Genomic DNA, 19,902 nt, shown 5'->3' with positions numbered 1-19,902 from the left:
GATATATAATATTAACTAATGTTGTAAGAATAATCTCAAAAAATTGTAAATATTTGTCCTGCAAGTCAGCAGTATCTAAAACCAGCTGTTCCACATGACAGTATTTTGTAACGTATTTCCTTAGTAGTATACCTATATGTCACAGCAGACACTCCAGCGCAGAGGACAAGTTCATCTTCACAGTCCAGACTCTGAAGGAACATTTGTAATTAGAACAGTAGTGTTGTTGCTGACACAGCAGCTCAGCAGAGGTCTGGTGTTCACATTTTAAACACAGCCGTACCAAACTGTGCTGTGACAAAATAGTCTCAGTTTAATGATCCATAAATAGACTTTTTTCAAGAGAAAAAAACCTGATCGACAGTTAAACGGATGATCACAAATTTAAACTCGGAATGAGGCGCTACAGATGCATTAAAACGAGGACAAACAGACTTAAAAACAGCTTCTTTCCAAGACCCATCACACCCTGAACTCTCATGTCTCACACCCAGCCAACAATATAATGTGAAATGTGCAATTTGCACCACTACCTCATTCACTTTGCTGTTTATTGTCACAGTTATTTATGTGTATATTGTAAATAGATTGTTTTGCTCTATTTTTTAAGATTTCTTGCACTGAAAAGGAGAAGCTTTCCAATGTCGTTATACACATTTCGTTATGCATATTCTATTCTATTCTAGTCTGAATTCCTGCACACTTCAGCTAACATGGGCAGATCAAGAACATTTCAGGTTATTGGGTCTATGCTTTATTAGATGCAGCGTCTGAGCTGGAACAGTACTTTTGCATTTAGTGATGACACCCAGGAACTTGCTGACAACATTAAGTTCCTGCGTGTCTACATTACATCTGACCCGACCTGATCACTGAACACATCTCACCTCGCAAAGAAGGCTAAACAAAGACTCTTCTTCCTTAGGAAGCTGAAACGTGCTGCTCTCTCCCTTCAGCTCCTGACAAACTTCTACAGAGTCACAATAGAAAACATTCTCTGTCTTGGTGCAACAGTGTGGTACGGCAGCGGCACTGATCAGGACAGAAAGGACGTAGCCCGGGTGATCGTGGGAAGTCCTCTTCCAGACCTGGACTCAATGTACGCGCTATCCATCCACCTGGGCATGGGACTGTTTGTTCTGCTTCCCTCAGGCAAATGGTACAGGAACATAACAATTTAAACTGCCAGACTGAAAAACAGTTTTTATCCCAGAGCTGTTCACCCATTTACCCCCTGCACATGCAAACAGTCACATGATATGCAATAAAGAACTGAGTCTTGCACCGGACTGCATTTTACCACTCGTCCTACTGCTCATATGTACTAATTCTGTTTACATATTTATGTCTTTTGAGGATTTATATTTCATTTGTATATAGTGTGCCTTTTTCTACCTTTTTAATCAATAGCTGGGAGTCACCAATCAAAATTTTGCTGTGTGAAAACACAATGACAATAAAGATTCTTGATTCTTCTTGATACCAGACATTTCTAAAGTCTGTATGAGCACCAGGAGCCTTGAATACAGACAAGGAAAAGCCTTCTGATGTGACCAGTAAGTCACAGCAGAAAACAAGCACGACCTGAACTCTGGAACTGGAATAACAAAACAGCATGCAGCCGTCATTAATGAATTAGTTACACCTGTGCTTTTCTAGAAATAATATGTCAAAATGTGTGTTGTGTAATATGAAAGCCAAGTACAGCCACCTTTGCAATTCTTTTTATTGTGTATTCTGATGATAACAGGATGGTATATCTATTTATCTTCAGATGCTTCCTTTTTTTTAGATAATGAGTTTGTTACTTTGTTTTCACAGGAAAACTGAAGGTTGCTTCTTGTGTTTGTCAGTGTATGAAGGACAGTGGAGCCAGGAGGAGCGTCATAAGACAGGAGCTCCCCTGAAAACATGCTCATTCATTCCCGTGTCCTTCATTTAAACTCATTTACTATGTAGCTGAGTGACAGGAAAATAAGAAACTTGGATATTTATAACAACAGAAATATTAAAAGGCCAAATTAAAATATGAATTGGAACATTAAAAAATGAAGAACAAATTAATTAACTAAAACAAGAACAGCTGTAAATAAAATAAGATGAAATTAAAAAGAAGAATTACCCTGAGGTTAAAAATGAGTCAGGCTTTGGTTTGTTCTGCAAATTATTCAAGGTTGTAGGTGTACATTGATTAAAACTGGATTTTCCAAGCTGAGTAAAAACAGCCGGCACCAGCAGAGTAATCCAATCACTGGAGTGTGTTTGGTAAGAGCCCGCATTAAAAGACGGTAATGAAGTAAAGTGAGGGGCGAAAAACCAGTTAGGGCCTTATAAATGAGTAAGACCCAGTATCTGTTTAGTGGGAGGGCCACCCAGCCTCAGCATACAGCTCACAGAGTGTTTGAATTGTTACCAGCAATAAATCTTAATGCAATGTCCAAGAGCTTAAAGTTACAGTCGAGGCATGTATAACATATCACCGTAATTCAGTACTGATAGAAAAGTTAGCATTTGTAAGTGCGTTTCAGCAACTCATCGACAAACATTATTTATTTATGGAAAACAAAAAAACATCATGTCTTACTTAATTCACCAGTGTGGATGCCATATTTAGATGTCAGCTTCTATTTGATTCAAATTCCAAAATTAAGATATTTTGTACTGTGATTCTTTCACTATTTGTAGAGATTACAAGACTGCCATAATAAATATACTACCAGTCAAATGTTTTAAAAAACCCTAATTTTTCCAGTTTTCAAGTAGTTCAAGTCCAATGAATACCTTGAAATGGTTCAAAGGTAAGTGTACACCCACAATATAACACAATAAAAAAAAAAGAAATAATACCTTGAATGCCTTGGCCCATGATTAGACAAGTGCCACCCAAAGGAAAAGTTTACAAAGAGATGTTGGATTCCTGCAGGCGGTTTCCTAAGTTATTAAAGTAGGTTGAGAAAAGGTAAGGTTACCCAAAACTGAAAAATAATTGTCATTTCAGAATTATAGAAAAAGGACTTTTTTAGTGAACAAGAAATGGGTTAACAACTTAAAGTTGTTGTGCAGCAGTGGAGGTTGATCAAGCCTTGAAAGTCGGTGCTACCAAAACCTACAGGTGTCCCAACTTTTCTTGATTCCTTACAACCCCCTCTGTCTGGATAAAAGTAGCACAGAGACACAATACCCTTCAGAGCATTATTAGAACAGTATTGTACTGCAGAAAGTAGTGTTGCTATATAAATGGAGAGGAAAAGGCAATTAACAATAGAAGAGAGACAGACCATTAGAACACTTAAAAATGTAGGTCTTTCCTACAGAGAAATTGTGAAGAAAGTCAAGGTGTCAGTGAGTACAGTTTTCTTCACGATCAAAAGACACTCAGAAACTGGAGGAAACTCTGACAAGAAAAGGTCTGGAAGACCCAAAGCCACAACAGAATCAGAAGACAAGTTTCTGAGAGTCAAAATCTTGGTGATAGGAGCTCACAGGACAACAGCTTCAAGCACAGCTTCATAGTGGTTGTAGTAAGAGGTCTCAGTTTACCTGTGAAGAGAAGACTTGGAGCTGCAGCAAGAAAACCATTACTAAGATGTCAGAATAAAAAAAAAAGAGGCTTGCCTGGACCATGATACTCCACCAATGGACTACTGAAGACTGGAAGAAGATATTATGAACTCATGAATCAAAATCTGAAATTTTTGGCTCATCATGCAGGATTTTTGTAAGTCATCCAGTAGGAGAAAGGACGGTTCCTCAGTGTGAGACATAAATTGTCAAACATGGAGGAGGAACCATGATGGTCTGGGACTGCCTTGCTGGATCCAGGGTCGGTGACTCGTACAGAGTGAGAAGAACCCTGAACCAAAACAGCTACCACTGCATTCTGCAGCACCATGCAGAACCCTCTGGTATGTTCCTAGTTGGTCAGGGGTTCATCCCACAGCAAGATAATGACCCAAAACATCTGTCAATACTATGCCAGAACTACTACAGGAAAAAAAGACGAAGCTTGGAAACATGGAGTGGCAGCACAGTCTCCAGGACTTAAACCCCATGGAGCTGGTTTGGGATGAACTGGACAGAAGAGTGAAAGCAGAGAACCTACAAGAGCGACACATTTATGGGAACTTCTGCAGCAGAGTTGGGAAGAACTTTCTGAAGAATATTTGATTTCCACTGCAGAAAGAATGCCACGAGTATGTTCAGCTGTTATATCTGCCAAAGGTGGTACTTTGATGACTCAAAAGTTTACAATAGGTACATTTTATTTTTTAATAGATTTTTTTCAAAACTTTGTCTGTTTGTTCTATGCTTTCATTTCAGAGTACAATGGGACACTGGCATGCATAATTTCCAATAAAACACTGGAAATATTGGGGTGTTCTAAAACTTTTGACTGGTAGTGTATGTTTGACTGATGAAAACAATTAATTTACGTTTATCTACATTTAAAAAAAACTATAATATGTTTTTTAGTATCTCTAAAATACTGACAATGTATTGTTTTAGTCATGCAATTAATTTTAAAAAAAATCTTATTATCATGGATCAAGAGTAAATTTGCCTGTTTCTGATATGTGATTCATACATGAGGGCGATTCATCACAATATTGTTTTATTAGGAATAATGATAAATAAGAGCTAATTGAAGTGCTTTATAAATGTGTCTTTGATTGACTGTCTGCAGAGATGGCATTTTGGCAACAATACCCACTGTTTTAAGCTACAAAATGTCAGATCAAGTAGTGAGACGTTACCGATCGACACATCACAGTCTAACATAGGCACAGATTGGATTGTGTCTTTTTGTTACAGATGACTTTCACAATAGTCCTCTTCATTCTTCAACAAATCAAAAATATACAAAAGAAATAGTAACCACAAAAATTTAATAAAAATTAATACCACTATTTCAACAGAACACAGAGACAGGAAAATTAAATGTGGTCTGTTAAATATTAGATCTCTCTCGTCTAAATCTCTGCTAGTAAATGAGTTGATAACTGATCACCAGATTGATTTGTTCTGTTTGACTGAAACCTGGTTGCAGCAGGAAGAATTTGTTAGCCTAAACGAATCAACTCCCCCTAGTCATATTAACTGTCATATTCCTCGAATCACAGGCCGAGGAGGAGGAGTAGCAGCAATCTACCATTCTAGTTTAAAATTGAACCAGAGGCCTAAACCTGATTACAGCTCATTTGAAAATCTCACTCTTAGTCTCTCTCATCCAAATTTGAAAGCTCAGAAACCAGTTTTATTTGTTGTTATATATCGTCCTCCTGCTCCTTATTCTGAGTTTTTATCTCAATTCTCAGACTTTTATCTGAATTAGTACTCAGTTCAGACAAAGTTATTATTGTGGGTGACTTTAACATTCATGTTGACATAGACAGCGACAGCCTTACAACAGCTTTTAATTCATTATTAGACTCAATTGGGTTTTCTCAACATGTAAATAAACCAACTCATAGTTTTAATCACACTCTTGACCTTGTCCTGACTTATGGCATAGAAATTGAAGAGTTAACAGTATTTCCCCAGAACCCTCTTCTTTCTGACCATTTTATGATAACATTTCAATTTAAAGTAAAGGATTGTTTAGCAGCTGAGAACAAATATCATTACAGTAGGTGTTTGTCTGACAATTCAGTATCTAAATTTAAGGAAATAATACCCTCACTGTTTACTTCAGCAACATTTACTGATAAATCAGAAGGCAATTATTATTATTTTACCCCCACAGAAGTGGATTATTATGTTAATATTGCTTCAGCCTCACTGCGTACAACTCTTGATAGTGTTGCACCTGTAAAAAGAAAGTTATATCTCAGAGAAGACTTGCTCCTTGGTATAATTCCCAGCTGCGGACTTTAAAGCAGGCATCCCGAAAGCTGGAAAGAAAGTGGTATTCCACTAATTCAGAGGAAGTGTATGTGGCTTGGAAAAATAGTCTAGTAATCTATAAAAAAGCTCTTCGTAATGCCAGGACAACTTATTATTCATCTTTAATAGATGAGAACAAGAACAACCCTAGGTTTCTCTTTAGCACTGTAGCCAGGCTGACAAAGAGTCAGAGCTCTGTTGAACCTTGTATTCCTTTAGCTTTAACCAGTAACGACTTCATGAGCTTCTTTACACAGAAAATAGTTATGATTAGAGATAAAATTAATCTGGCCCTTCCTACAAATGTCACAGATGCTTCTGAATTGGCTGTTAGACCTGATGAATCTTTAGAATTCTTCACTCCTATATGTCTCCCTGAACTAATTTCAACAGTTTCTACATCCAAACCATCAACATGTCTTTTAGATCCTATCCCAACTAGACTCTTCAAGGAGATTTTACCTTTAATTAATTCTTCAATGTTAGATCTGATTAATCTCTCTCTAGTAACAGGCTATGTACCACAGGCTTTTAAGGTTGCTGTCATCAAACCTTTGCTTAAAAAGCCCACTTTAGATCCAGATGTGTTAGCTAACTATAGACCGATATCCAACCTACCATTTCTCTCTAAAATTCTGGAAAGAACAGTTGCAAATCAATTATGTGAACACTTACAAAGGAATAATTTGTTTGAAATGTTTCAGTCAGGCTTCAGAGTGCATCATAGCACAGAAACAGCTCTAGTGAAAGTTACTAATGACCTTCTCATAGCATCAGATAATGGACTAGTCTCTATACTTGTTTTGTTAGATCTTAGTGCAGCGTTTGACACAATCGACCACAACATTTTATTACAGCGTCTAGAACATTCAATTGGCATTAAAGGGACAGCACTGGACTGGTTTAAATCCTACTTATCAGATAGGTTCCAGTTTGTGCATGTCAACAATAACTCTTCTGAGCATACTAAAGTTAATCATGGAGTTCCTCAGGGTTCTGTCTTAGGACCGATACTTTTCACATTATACATGCTTCCTTTAGGCAATATTATTAGGAAGCATTGTATTAACTTCCATTGTTATGCAGATGACACACAATTGTATTTATCTATGAAGCCAGATGAAACTGATCAGTTAGCTAGACTGCAAGATTGTCTTAAGGACATTAAAACCTGGATGACTTTTAACTTCCTACTGCTAAATTCAGACAAAACTGAAGTCATTGTATTTGGCCCCAAACATCTTAGAAACTCGCTTTCAAAGCAAATAGTTACTCTGGATGGTATCACATTGGCCTCCAGTACTACTGTGAGGAATCTTGGTGTTATTTTTGACCAGGACATGTCCTTTAACTCACACATAAAGCAAGTCTGTAGGACTTCCTTTTTTCACCTGCGTAATATTGTAAAAATCAGGAACATTCTGTCTCAGAGTGATGCAGAAAAATTAGTTCATGCTTTTGTTACTTCCAGGCTTGACTATTGCAATTCCTTATTATCGGGTTGTCCAAATAGTTCTCTCAAACATCTACAGTTGATCCAAAACGCTGCTGCGAGAGTACTGACAGGAGTTAGCAAAAGAGATCATATTTCCCCTATACTTGCCTCTCTTCACTGGCTTCCTGTTAAATCCAGAATAGAATTTAAAATCCTTCTTCTGACATATAAAGCTCTTAATAACCAATCTCCATCATATCTTAAAGATCTGATAGTACCTTATTATCCTAGTAGAACTCTTCGCTCTCAAGCTGCAGGCTTACTTGTTGTTCCTAGAATTTCTAAAAGTAGAATGGGAGGCAGAGCCTTCAGTTATCAGGCGCCTCTCCTGTGGAACCTGCTCCCAGTTTGGGTTCGGGAGGCAGACACCCTCTCTATTTTTAAGACCAGGCTTAAAACGTTCCTTTTTGACAAATCTTATAGTTGGGGCTGACTGGGTGACCCACAGGGGTTCGGCTTGTGTCTTCATTTGCACAGCTGACTCCCTCTTGGACGTCCCTTCGTTCTGCCTCTAGTCATGCTGCTATAGGCCTATAGGCTGCTGGGGGACTTTTCTTGACGCACTGAGCCCTTCTCTATCTACCTTTACATTTAATATGTATACCGTTATTGCAGTACATTCACTCTGTTTCCCCCTGTGCTATTTCTCCGAGTGTCCCTGGTCCCAGAGCTGGATGCTTCAGATCTGCGGTTGATGTTCCACCAGCTGGTCCAGTCTCCATCATGTCCACTGTGGGATGCCGTTGCTGACCTTCCTCCAGCCCTCTGCTTCCAGCTCCCCTTTTCCACCAGTCAACTCTGCATTGCCTTCACTATACTGTTATGCTAACTTACATACTGTTTGAATTTTACTGCTAGCTATATATGGAGTATGTTTAATGTCAGAGCCGTACATCATAAGAGTAAATTATGAGTCAGTTTTCAATGTTAGCTTATACTTTGTCTGTGTCACATATCCTGTCATGCATGTATCCAAATGTGTGTTGTGTTTTCCTTGCTTTCCCACCCCTCCCTCTTCTCCCATCCCTCCCCCTTGCCCTCTTCTGTCCTTCTCAACCCGCCCGGCCAGCAGGCAGATGGGTCCCCCCTATATAGAGCCGGGTTCTGCTCGAGGTTTCTTCCCTGTTAAAAGGGTGTTTTTCCTTGCCACTGTCGCCTTTGGGCTTGCTCTGGGGGTCAGGCATTTGGGTTCTGTAAAGCGTCTTGAGACGAGTTGACTGTAATTGACGCTATATAAATAAAATTGAATTGAATTGAATTGAATTTAAGAGGGAGACCAACCCAACTGCAACTTGACAGGTGTGTGGATTTGAGAGTGTCAACAGTCATGACAATGATCCTACAGGAACTAACATTGTTTTAAAGTAATTCTCCTGAAATCTCAAGAAAACAGAAATTGTTTTGTATTCTTGAGAAGTCAGCCTTCTGTTTTCTCTAGAGTTAAATTAATCCATTACCATGAGCAAATGAGCGTTGCTGTCTCGAGATAACCGAATATTTAACCCTGATCTCAGAATATAATTGTAAGCTTGTCTATTCTCATTTTCTGAAGCACTGAGACAAAATGAACACTCGGAAATGTGAAACTAAAACCAGCATTTTTCTAGCATTTGTTTATGGAAATGGTAAAATGGAACATCGAGCAATATCACTGACTTTGAGATTCCTAGAGACTGGATGGGCGTAGCCTCTGGGTCTGAAAGGTGAAGTTTTCTAACAGCCAGCCTCTGTTTGCAAAAATAGAAATGAGAAAATTCTACCTCTCACTTGATTTGTTACCTCAGTAAACATTTTCCTGATGAGTTTTTAGTCTCAAACACTAGTTTCAAGTCACCCTCGGAATGGTGTGATGTTTATTTAGTACATTATGGTTTGAATTTGGAGTAAATATACAAGACATCAGGGAGTGTTTTAGGGCGGTATCAGGCTGTGACAGGTCACTACCACATCCCTCACTTTTTCAAAAGACCAAGATGTCAACGACTAAATTACAGACTTGAGGCTTCAAAACAGCAATCTGAAAACCAACAGGTGACGTCACAGTGGCTACATCCATATTTTAATATAGGCTATTTTCCCTCTTATTCAAATGAGTCGACCTTTCAGTAACTTTTGGCTGGCTATACTGCTATAGGCTCAGGCTGCTGGGGGTCCTCCCATGATGCACTGCTCCTCTCCTCTTCTCTCTTTCACTCTCCATACATTTATGCCACTACATCCTGTTATTACCTTTGTGTCCTCTCTGTCCTGTAGTTGGTGTTTGTCCTCTCTGTCCTCTGTCTCCCTGAAACGTTCTGCAGGTGTTTCTGGCTCTAGAGCTGCATATTTCAGAAATGTGGCTACTGGCTCCAACAGTGTGCTCATCACTCACTATTCAGAATTATCATTATCACCAGCACCCAGTTAAGTAGCTTGACAGTGCTCAGATATAGTTTAATTATCAGAACTAAGCCCGGTCTCCCTCTCGTTTCTACAATGCAGCAACTTTTCCTCCTATGGCCTTTTTTTTGGCGTGTTATCTTCCCTGCATGCTAGCAGTTAATGTGAATCCTGTCAATAATATCAATCTCATGTGGGTCAGTGGAATGTGCAAGCTTTTAGAGTTTTTAGGTGATTAGAGTGACCCCGTAGAGAATCACCGGGCTGACCTTCAGTGCTGAGATGATCACAGATATTGCTGACAGTGACGTTCAGTCAGAAAGACTGAAGCAATGAACTAAATCAGAGCGCAATACTGTGTGACTTTAAGCGTGAAGCAAAGCCGCAGGAGGAGGAAGCCAAGCAGAAAAGGTGACCATGTCCCTGTGTGCTGATGTGAACATTTATTGAAGTGCCGAAGCCACAATCTACTTAGAAATTCCCTGGCAGCTGACGGCTGCACTGAAAATGCTGTCAGCAGCCTGTGACACTAATCTGACTACAGATCACCACTTCAGACATTCTGTTAGAGGCCATGATTTGGACTAAAATCAGCTGTCCTGCCCTTTGGAGGGCAGCTCAGATGTTTGACCTGTTTTTATTGATTGGTACGTTCTTATCTGGGGAAGAGAAAACACAGATACACCGCACATACATAATGTTGATGAAGGTGACTGCGGCAAGAGGGAGAGGATTAAATCCAGCACAATCCAAAGTTTGCAGAAATGAGACAGATCTATCAGCTGAATGGAGGAAAAGTAAATCCTGGAAACAATAATACCACAAACCTGACACAGAAGGTTTATTGTCAGCTTTATTCTTCTCTGTTTAAAGACTATCGATACGTATCGTGGGATGGATTGTGAATTCAGCACCTTCTAAGGATGATTATTGATTCTTGACCCAGGCACATTGATGAAAAGCTCATTACACTGATGACCCTGCACACAGCAGGAGGCTTCTCACTGACTTAAGCAATTAAAAGCATTTTGAAACAAAATACCACAGAGACACAGATCAATAGCAGAGAGTGACTGGTGCAGTATAGCTGATACTAAGGACACTAACAAATGCATAATGCTGTGTCATGTCCAGCATACTGTTAGAGTTGGCAGCAGCAATCAAACAATCAGAGAGCACAGTACTCCGCCAAGACTGATCAGTCGTATGATTTCCAATGGACGAAATCTTTGAACAATTCGTGTTTTTGGAAATACGACCACAATTTTATCAATTGTTCCTTGTATCATTTCTGACGGATAAGTCCTGACAGGACCACAGTGGTGGATTTGCAATCATGTGATCGCTAGCAGGCGGTTAACATACTTGTTGTCATAGTTACAGTGATGCTGTGCTGCTATCTCGCAATGACACAGAAATTTTAAACAAATCCATAGATCCAGACTATAAGCCACATCATAGCCAAAATCTAATCACTTGGTCCTTGTGTCATTTTTGACCTTCCCTGAAAATTTCATCCAAATCCGTTCATTCGTTTTGGAGTAATGTTGCTAACAGACAGACAGACAGACAGACCAGCACGTTCCTTGGCAGAGTAATTAGGTGAAATAAATTGCTGAATTTTTTTGTGTTGAAATTATTACCTAAAAGATATTTTCCCCCTTAGAAATGGAACGTTTTCATTAGAAGCAATAGAACACAACAATGTCATGCTTGGTCTGCTATGATTAGCAGCAAATAGTGGCTAATGTGATCTATGTTTAAATGGATTTTACTATGCAGCTGATTTGTTTATTATTTAAAGCCGTAATAGCAGAAATTTATAGTTTCTAAATCTTGGTTTTCTATGTCCTCAGTGATACCACATTGAGTATCTTTGCCCTGCTGGTTATTGGTGAAATGCTTTAGAATTAATGTCTCATGATGAATATTTTTAGTGAATTTCTATAATTTTATAGAATAGAGGAGTATTTTATTCATTCAAAATTTAAAAAAAAAAAAAACAAGACAAAACTTACTTCCAATCATTTATTTAGGTCACTTTCATGCAGTTTATTTGGCAGCTAACTTTTTCACCTTGCTCATAGAAAATGGTGAACCAAACCCAATCCTGATTCACCGTCACTTGAAAGCTCCATGTGTCTGCTAATCCTCCCAGTGGATGTGACTGATGAATGAGTTTGTGGGGTTAAAAGTTCTTGCGCTGTGTCCTGGTACTCTGAAGAACACAGTCGGGGTCGACTTGGCTTATTGGAGCAGATATTCAACAGTTTTCTGATTAATAGTATCATTCTATTTAAAAGCAATTCCTGCTAAAAACAATTATTTTTAAAATGTCCTATTTGATGTCTGATGTCTCTCTCTGTCCCGCCCACAACGCAATTTGATGTCATGAGTAGTTTCATGAATAATGCTACAGAACAAAAGTTAAAAAGCTCTGTTTAAATTAAACATATGTAGAACATGAATAAATAAAGACATTTTAGTGAAGGTTTGCACTGGAGTTTTAGGTATTTTACATGTTGACACCAAGATTTTAGTTTTTACTGCAAATCCTAAGAATTTCAATTGACAGTAAGTGGCCTCACTTGTAGTCATCCAGATCAGAGGATTACTAGGACCTGGATGAATGAGATTCTACGCAGACGTTTTACTGCAAATATGTTTCGGTTCCAACTATGAGTTATGAGTCTCTTTAATTACTAATATTTAGTATCGGTCCTGGAAAAACCATATCAATCAGTCAACCTGTTGACCACAAGCTGAAGAGGGTTCAGTTTTGTTTCTCTTCAAATCTAAGTGTCTTTGCTTCTGATAGAATTTAGAGAACTTGTTGAAGATGTTAGTAATGGGCAGAGCCACAATCAGCAGTCCACAGATGATGCACAGAGTTCCTATCAGCTTCCCAGCTAAGGTAACTGGGAATGTGTCCCCGTAGCCTACTGTGGTCATGCTGATGGTGGCCCACCACCAGCCAATAGGCATGGTCTGCAGCTCTGACTCTTCGGTTTCTTTCTCTACAAAGTAAATGAGAGCAGAAAACATAGAAATTCCCACAGACAAGAAAAGCACCAGCAGCCCCACTTCACGAGAGCTGTGTCTCAGCGTGGCACCAAGAGAGCGAAGGCCGGCTGAATGACGAGCCAGCTTAAAAATTCGAAACACTCGCATCAATCTCAAGATCTGTGCCACTTTGCCAACATTCTCCAGGTCTGTGCTGTCATCCTCATTCATCATATCACAGACTAAAGTGACATAGAAGGGCAGAATTGACAATAAGTCAATAATGTTCAGAGGGCTGCTCAAGAACTTCTTGGCTGATGGTGCAACAACCAAACGAAGAATAAACTCAGCAGAGAAGAAGAGGACACAGAGGTTCTCAAAGAAAGTCAGTACTGGATTTTCAATCTCTTTTTCATCGAGGTCCACCTGATGGAAGTCTGGCATGCTGTGCACACACATGGCTACAATGGAGATGATGACCACACTGAGGGATGCTACAGCCATCACTTTGGCTGGAGTTGAGAAACCTGGATTCTCGAGGTGAATCCAAACACTCCTGCGGACATTTGCACACCAGGTGCCCTCAAACATTTCTGCGTCATCCTCCAAAACCGACAGCTCTTCAACAGAAGAGCCCAAACTGTGGAGCTGCATCTCATCGCTCATCTGATCCCAGTGCTGATTATCAGCAAGCTCCATCAGCTCATGGAATTTGTTGCTGCAGCAGAAGTCCAGGTGACGCTCCTTGATGCCCCAATACTCAATCTCTTGGAAAAATGAGACTACACACAGCCCATCCACCAGGTGGATTTTCCCTGTGAGATAAAAGTTGAGAACATAACAGAAAAAACTGGGGCTACGGTCAAAGTAGTACTCCATGTCAGAGGGACTGAAGTCATCACAAAGTTCCAGGATGGCTTCTTTGGAGCTGCAACACAGAAGACGACCGAGGCGTGTCTGAGGGAACCGTTTCAGAACCGTTTGGTCCATTCGCTGTTTGAAGCCTCCGACGTTGACGTTAATGAAGCAGTCCTGAGGCTGGTGAAGGACCTGACCATACACCATGGTGAAGCTGCAGCTCACTGATCCCCGGTGCAAATCTCAGATGTGTCGCTGTCTGCACACAAACACACTGTAATTAACTCACCTCACACTTTCTTGTATGTCATTTGATCACATTGAAGAGTGTTACATCGGTGCCATGGAGTATCGGGTTCCATCTGGGTTTCGGTGACACCCTGTAATGGACTGTCAACATCACTGTCTCAGCACTTTATAGTTACAGCGTGACGATAAAATGTTTCCATTCGACGTGAAAAAATTGATTTTGTGACATTTGTGCCCCAAGTTACATGTACTATACATTCTACTATACATTCTAAAAGCACTGCATATTGGATAGATCTGCACAGAGCTGACAATAGTACTATACTCTTTAAAGCAGACAACAAAAATGAACCTTAACAGAGGGACAACAAGCTTACTTAATCAAATTAGACTACATAAAGATAAACTGCTAATTATTATTAACCGATAAGATGTTTAATGTGGTAAGATGTGGCCAGTATATTACATTCAAACAGGGGATTCAGTGTCAGACCAAAAGTCAATACCTGCTGTCACTCCTGCTTGCTCCTCTAAAACGCACATGCAGCTCTGTCTTCCTCGTATTGTGTTACATTATGCACAGTAATATAGCGTTTCAGAGAGCAGTGAATGGCAGGACAAGGTCAGATTTGACACGTTTCTGCAGCAATAAGAGTGCCTCCAACTCTAAACACAACTTCATGACAGGACAAAAGAAAAAGTACTGTGTTGAAATCTTGCGCGCAAATGAAACTGACCCTGGGAAACACAAATACTGACAACATACTGACCCGGTAAGAGAATATTTCCTGTTCACACATCTCACTGACCCACAAACTGAGAGAACCGAGTGCAGCAGCTTACCTGGCCATGTGCTGTTGTGTTGTGCTCAGTCCGGAGTGAACAGTGGATCAGAGTGCAGCCTGCGGTGGATGGATCCTGCGCAGGGTGGGACGCAGCGGCGCACAGGTTGGCGCGTCATCTCCACAGTGGGGAAGTCTAATGCGTAATGTCGCACCAGAGCTCCAGGTGCGCCACATGAATCAGTGTAAAAATATAATAGTCTTTTAGGTTAAGTGCTGCCATCATTCTTTAAGGGCTGATTGTTTTTTCTAGTGCAGATTGTGTGTGTGGTTGTGCTGCTTTTTGTCCGAAATCAGATGGACCATAGAGGATAAGTTGGAAGTTATTATTTATCTATCAGTATTCTTGTTACATTTTTAATTTTGCCAATTTTCGTACATTAATTTCATTATAATTTGTTGTCTATTTTAATCTGTCTCTCAGTGCTTCACTCTTTGATTATTTTCTTATTTTGCCATTCTGAATTTTGACTTATGCTGCTTCTGGTGTTGCATTTATTTATGATCGTGTTTCCTCAGTTCATTAGTCCCCTGCTCTTATTGAGCCTTTCATTATGCTTGTGAGGGATTGAAGGGCAGTTTTGATTTTTTTTATACTCTTTTTGTTCTCCAGTGCACTTGAAATATAACAACCAGCATAAAGGAGGGAGGTAGAAAGTCACTCATATTTATTATTACCTTTACATCCAGTTAAAAACTATAGTTGTCTGTCATAATATGAAGACTAATTGAGGGAGAGAGTATGTTTGCTATTCAGCACAAATATTGACTGAAGATCAGAAGTTTTCAAGACAATTTGAATCCCTTAGTTTTGCTTACTTGGTTTGATGTAATGAAGCTTGTGGATGCAGTTTTAAAAAAACTTAGATAGACTGTGTATATACTACCGATTAAAAGTTTGGGGTCACTTAGAAATGTCCTTATTTTTAAAAGAAAAAAAAAATTTTTTCAATGAAGATAACATTATCTTATTCAGAAATCCAGTGTAGACATTGTTAATGTGGTAAATGACTATTCTAGATGAAAACAGCTGATGTTTAATGGAATATCTCCATAGGGGTACAGAGGAACATTTCCAGCAACCATCACTCCTGTGTTCTGATGCTACATTGTGTTAGCTAATGGTGTTGAAAGGCTCATTGATGATTAGAAAACCCTTGTGCAGTTATGTTAACACATGGATAAAAGTGTGAGTTTTCATGGAAGACATGAAATTGTCTGGGTGACCCCAAACTTTTCACTGGTAATGTCTGTAGAGATAACACAATTGTATAGACTCTAGGTTTAAGTAATGGACAAAATGGAAAACAACACATTACAAAGGCTTGTTGATCCCAAAGAAAAGTGGTGACTACGGACCACAGACATGCTCATTCAAACATTTATGTATTGGTAATCTTTGGATAGTCAGTGGACATACAGCTCAAAGAGTGAGACGGGATGGATGAGGTGTTCTAAAAACTGAACTGCAGACAGGAGGGCACTAATACAAAAGGGCATCTTTTATAACTTTAGTGAATGAAACACTGCAACTCCTCATCAAGTTCCAACAAACCATCCAAGCCGAGATAAAGTGATCATTGATTCACGTGACCAATAACAAAGTCATTAGAAATACTGCTGTTGTGGCTCACTTAACGAGTCATTATGAACATCAGTAATATCAGTGGACCAGTAGAACTAGTGGTTCCGTCCATACCCTAATAATGGAAACATTTCTAAAATGTGTAGAACAGAACACAGACTGGGAAAGATCTTTTAACACAATGACTTTTTCAATTACATTGCTGTCATTCTCTGACAGCAATGGCAAAAGACTGTTGAAACTGCAGGTGATATGACACTATATATATTATTTGTATAAAATATATCTATATATATATATATATATTTTTTTTTTTTTTCCCACACACACAGAACACAGGAGTGATGGTTGCTGGAAATGTTCCTCTGTACCCCAATATAGATATTCCATTAAAATCCACCATTCCAGCAAGAATATGTCACGAATGCGGGTGGAAAGAACCCAAGCAGCAGGCACAGATAGGTGGGTGAGATTAAATAATGATTTAATGAAAAAATAAGAATATATATACGAACAGAAAACGCTGAATAAAGAAAGCCGAAGGGAAATAGTGGGGAGTAGTAAGGTAAACTAAACAAAACTAAACTAAGGGCGGACCCGAAAGCCAAGTTAAACTAAACATAAAACAAAACTAAATTACGGGGAAGGGAGACTCACGGAGTGTCCAGGGTGTGGAAGGCGGAAGCGGGCAGAATGGTGGGAGCAGATGGAGAGAACGTGGCGAGGGCAGGGAAACGGGTAAATAGTCCAAAGGGGAGCTCGAGTCCAGGAAGCGGCGTGCAGGAGATGGTGAACGGAGTGCAGGGTATAGCGGAATGCGTCGTGGCATGGGTGATGGAGCAATGAACCGGCACTGGAGCTGTCGGCGGATCCAGGCTTTATACTGGTCTGATTGTACATCGAGTTCAGCTGTGCTTCTCCTCAGCTGAGCTTCTCCTCAGCTGTACCCAATTAGCCGGATCAGAGGACTGGCACAGGAGGAGTGTGACAGTACCCCCTACTCAAGGTGCGCCTCCTGGCGCACACTGGACCGGACGGGGTGCCGGCGGGTGACTTCGGGACCAGCAGGGATCCGGCAGGAGGAACCGTTACTGGGGGCGGCCCGAGGGACGGGTGGGCTGGGACAGGGCGGGTGGGAGGGACAACGTCGGGGAATGGTCCAGGGGCTGGACAGGCTGGAGTCGGACAGACTGAAGGGACCGCTCCGGAGGACGGCCCGGGTGCTGGACAGGGAACCGATAGCCAGGCTGACGGAGGTCCTCCGGCGGCCGGACTGGGAACCGGCAGCTGCGTCGGTTGGGGCCTTCAGGAGGCCGGGCTGGGAACCGGCAGCTGGCTCGACGGGGCCCCTCCGGGGGCTGGGCTGGAAACTGGCAGCTGGCTCGACGCGGCCCCTATGGGGGCCGAGTCGGAATTGGCGGGGCTGCCGGGGGCGGAGCCAGAACAGGTGGCCCCACCGGGGGCGGAGCCAGAACCAGTGGCCCCACCGGGGGCGGAGCCGGAACCAGTGGCCCCACCGGGGCGGAGCTGGAACCAGTGGCCCCACCGGGGGCGGAGCTGGAACCAGTGGCCCCACCGGGGGCTGGACTGGGGACGGGACTGGACTCGGAGTTGGGGGCCCCTCAGGGGACAGGACAGGAAGCAGAACGGGATAAGAGACAGGAGGGACTGAAAAGACCGGAGGGACTGACAGGCCTGGAGGGACTGAAAGGACAGGAGGAAGTGGAGGGACTGAAAGAACTGAAAGGCCTGGAGGGACTGAAAGGACTGGATTAGAATTAAACTGAACTAGGACTGGACTGTGCTCGAATTGGACTGGACAAAAACTGGACTGGACTAGCTTCTGGGCTGGTAATCTCCAGGGGATGAAATGGGGGACTGAACTAAACAAAAAAAAAAACAGAGGACTCAGCTGTACAGAGACCTGGCGAACTTTCGGGGAGCAGAATTGGATACGGAACTGGGGACAGGACAGGGGAGGCTATTGCTGCAGGTGGACCATTTGGAGTTAAGGTGGCCACTGCAGGGGAGCCACTTGGTGTTAGTGTGGCTTGACCCCCATTCGGGGCTGGTAGGGAGGCGCTGAGCCTCTTCTGGGTTGGGGGGGGCGTTATGCCTCCTCAAGGCTGCCGGGAAGGAGCTATGCTCCCACACGGCTGCCGAGGAGGTGCCATGCCCCTTCAAGGGTTCAGGGGAGGCGTCGATCCGCTCGGAAGGTGAGGCAGCACAAGGCCCCTCTAACACTGCAGGCAAGGTGGCACGGGGCCCCTCCAGCACCGCAGAGGAGGTGACACAGGGCTCCCCTGAACCCTTGAAGGGGCATGGCACCTCCTCGGCAGCCGTGTGGGAGCATAGCTCCATTCGGGGCTGGTAGGGAGGCGCTGAGCCTCTTCTGGGTTGGGGGGGGCGTTATGCCTCCTCAAGGCTGCCAGGAAGGAGCTATGCTCCCACACGGCTGCCGAGGAGGTGCCATGCCCCTTCAAGGGTTCAGGGGAGGCGTCGATCCGCTCGGAAGGTGAGGCAGCACAAGGCCCCTCTAACACTGCAGGCAAGGTGGCACGGGGCCCCTCCAGCACCGCAGAGGAGGTGACACAGGGCTCCTCCAGGGCAGACGTAGGGGAGCTACGGCGTCTTCTGGTGCCGTGTCTTCGGCGACCAGGCTTTTTGGCAGGTGGTTCAGCAGCTAGCGGGGAAACGTGGTCCGATCTGCTGCAAAGGGAGCCACCGAAGTAGGGGGTGGCAAGCCTTTCTAAGGTTGCCCCAGCAGCCTCGAGCCAGTCAAGATATGCCCTGACCGATTCTCGGGCCCCAGGATCTCGAGGGAGGTCCCGGGATCCGTCACAGCCAGTCCAGGCAGCCCCGAGGAGCTTCAGGCATCTGGAGGCAGCGTGGAAGACCTCAGTGGCTGCGGTGGACGTCTCAGGCGCCATTACCCCGAGACACTCGACCATCCTCTCCACCATTGCAGAGGCATCCGAGAGTATCTCTATGGGTGAAGAGGGAATGTTGAAAAAAATTTTAGAGCCTGCTGGGTTCTGGAGTGGCCGGTTCATTCTGTCACGAATGCGGGTGGAAAGGACCCAAGCAGCAGACACAGATAGGTGGGTGAGATTAAATAATGATTTAATGAAAAAATAAGAATATATATGAACGGAAAACGCTGAATAAAGAAAATCGGAGGGAAATAGCAGGGAGGAGTAAGGTAAACTAAACAAAATTAAACTAAGGGCGGACCCGAAAGCCAAGTTAAACTAAACATAAAACAAAACTAAATTACGGGGAAGGGAGACTCATGGAGTGTCCAGGGTGTGGAAGGCGGAAGCGGGCAGAACGGAGGGAGCAGATGGAGAGAACGTGGCGAGGGCAGGGAAACGGGTAAATAGTCCAAAGGGGAGCTCGAGTCCAGGAAGCGGCGTGCAGGAGATGGTGAACGGAGTGCAGGGTATAGCAGAATGCGTCAAGGCATGAGTGATGGAGCAATGAACCAGCACTGGAGCTGTCGGCGGATCCAGGCTTTATACTGGTCTGATTGTACATCGAGTTCAGCTGTGCTTCTCCTCAGCTGTTCCCAATTAGCCGGATCAGAGGACTGGCACAGGAGGAGTGTG

At 42.4% G+C, this 19,902-nt stretch overlaps 1 protein-coding gene across 1 annotated transcript; it reads right to left on the bottom strand.

Annotated features, from left to right (window-relative positions):
• Positions 1-10,592: 10,592 nt before the first annotated feature.
• On the bottom strand, positions 10,593-13,988 carry LOC110967579 (potassium voltage-gated channel subfamily S member 3-like). Its single transcript, XM_022217238.2, has one exon. It carries the CDS (start codon positions 13,823-13,825, stop codon positions 12,497-12,499), a length of 1,329 nt encoding a protein of 442 aa, XP_022072930.2. The 5' UTR covers positions 13,826-13,988; the 3' UTR covers positions 10,593-12,496.
• Between the last annotated feature and the right edge of the window lie 5,914 nt (positions 13,989-19,902).

The sequence above is a fragment of the Acanthochromis polyacanthus genome, chromosome 1 (genome assembly GCF_021347895.1).
Source record: "Acanthochromis polyacanthus isolate Apoly-LR-REF ecotype Palm Island chromosome 1, KAUST_Apoly_ChrSc, whole genome shotgun sequence".
In the NCBI taxonomy this organism is placed as follows: Eukaryota; Metazoa; Chordata; class Actinopteri; family Pomacentridae; genus Acanthochromis; species Acanthochromis polyacanthus.
This window is presented reverse-complemented; position numbering and strand designations above follow the sequence as displayed.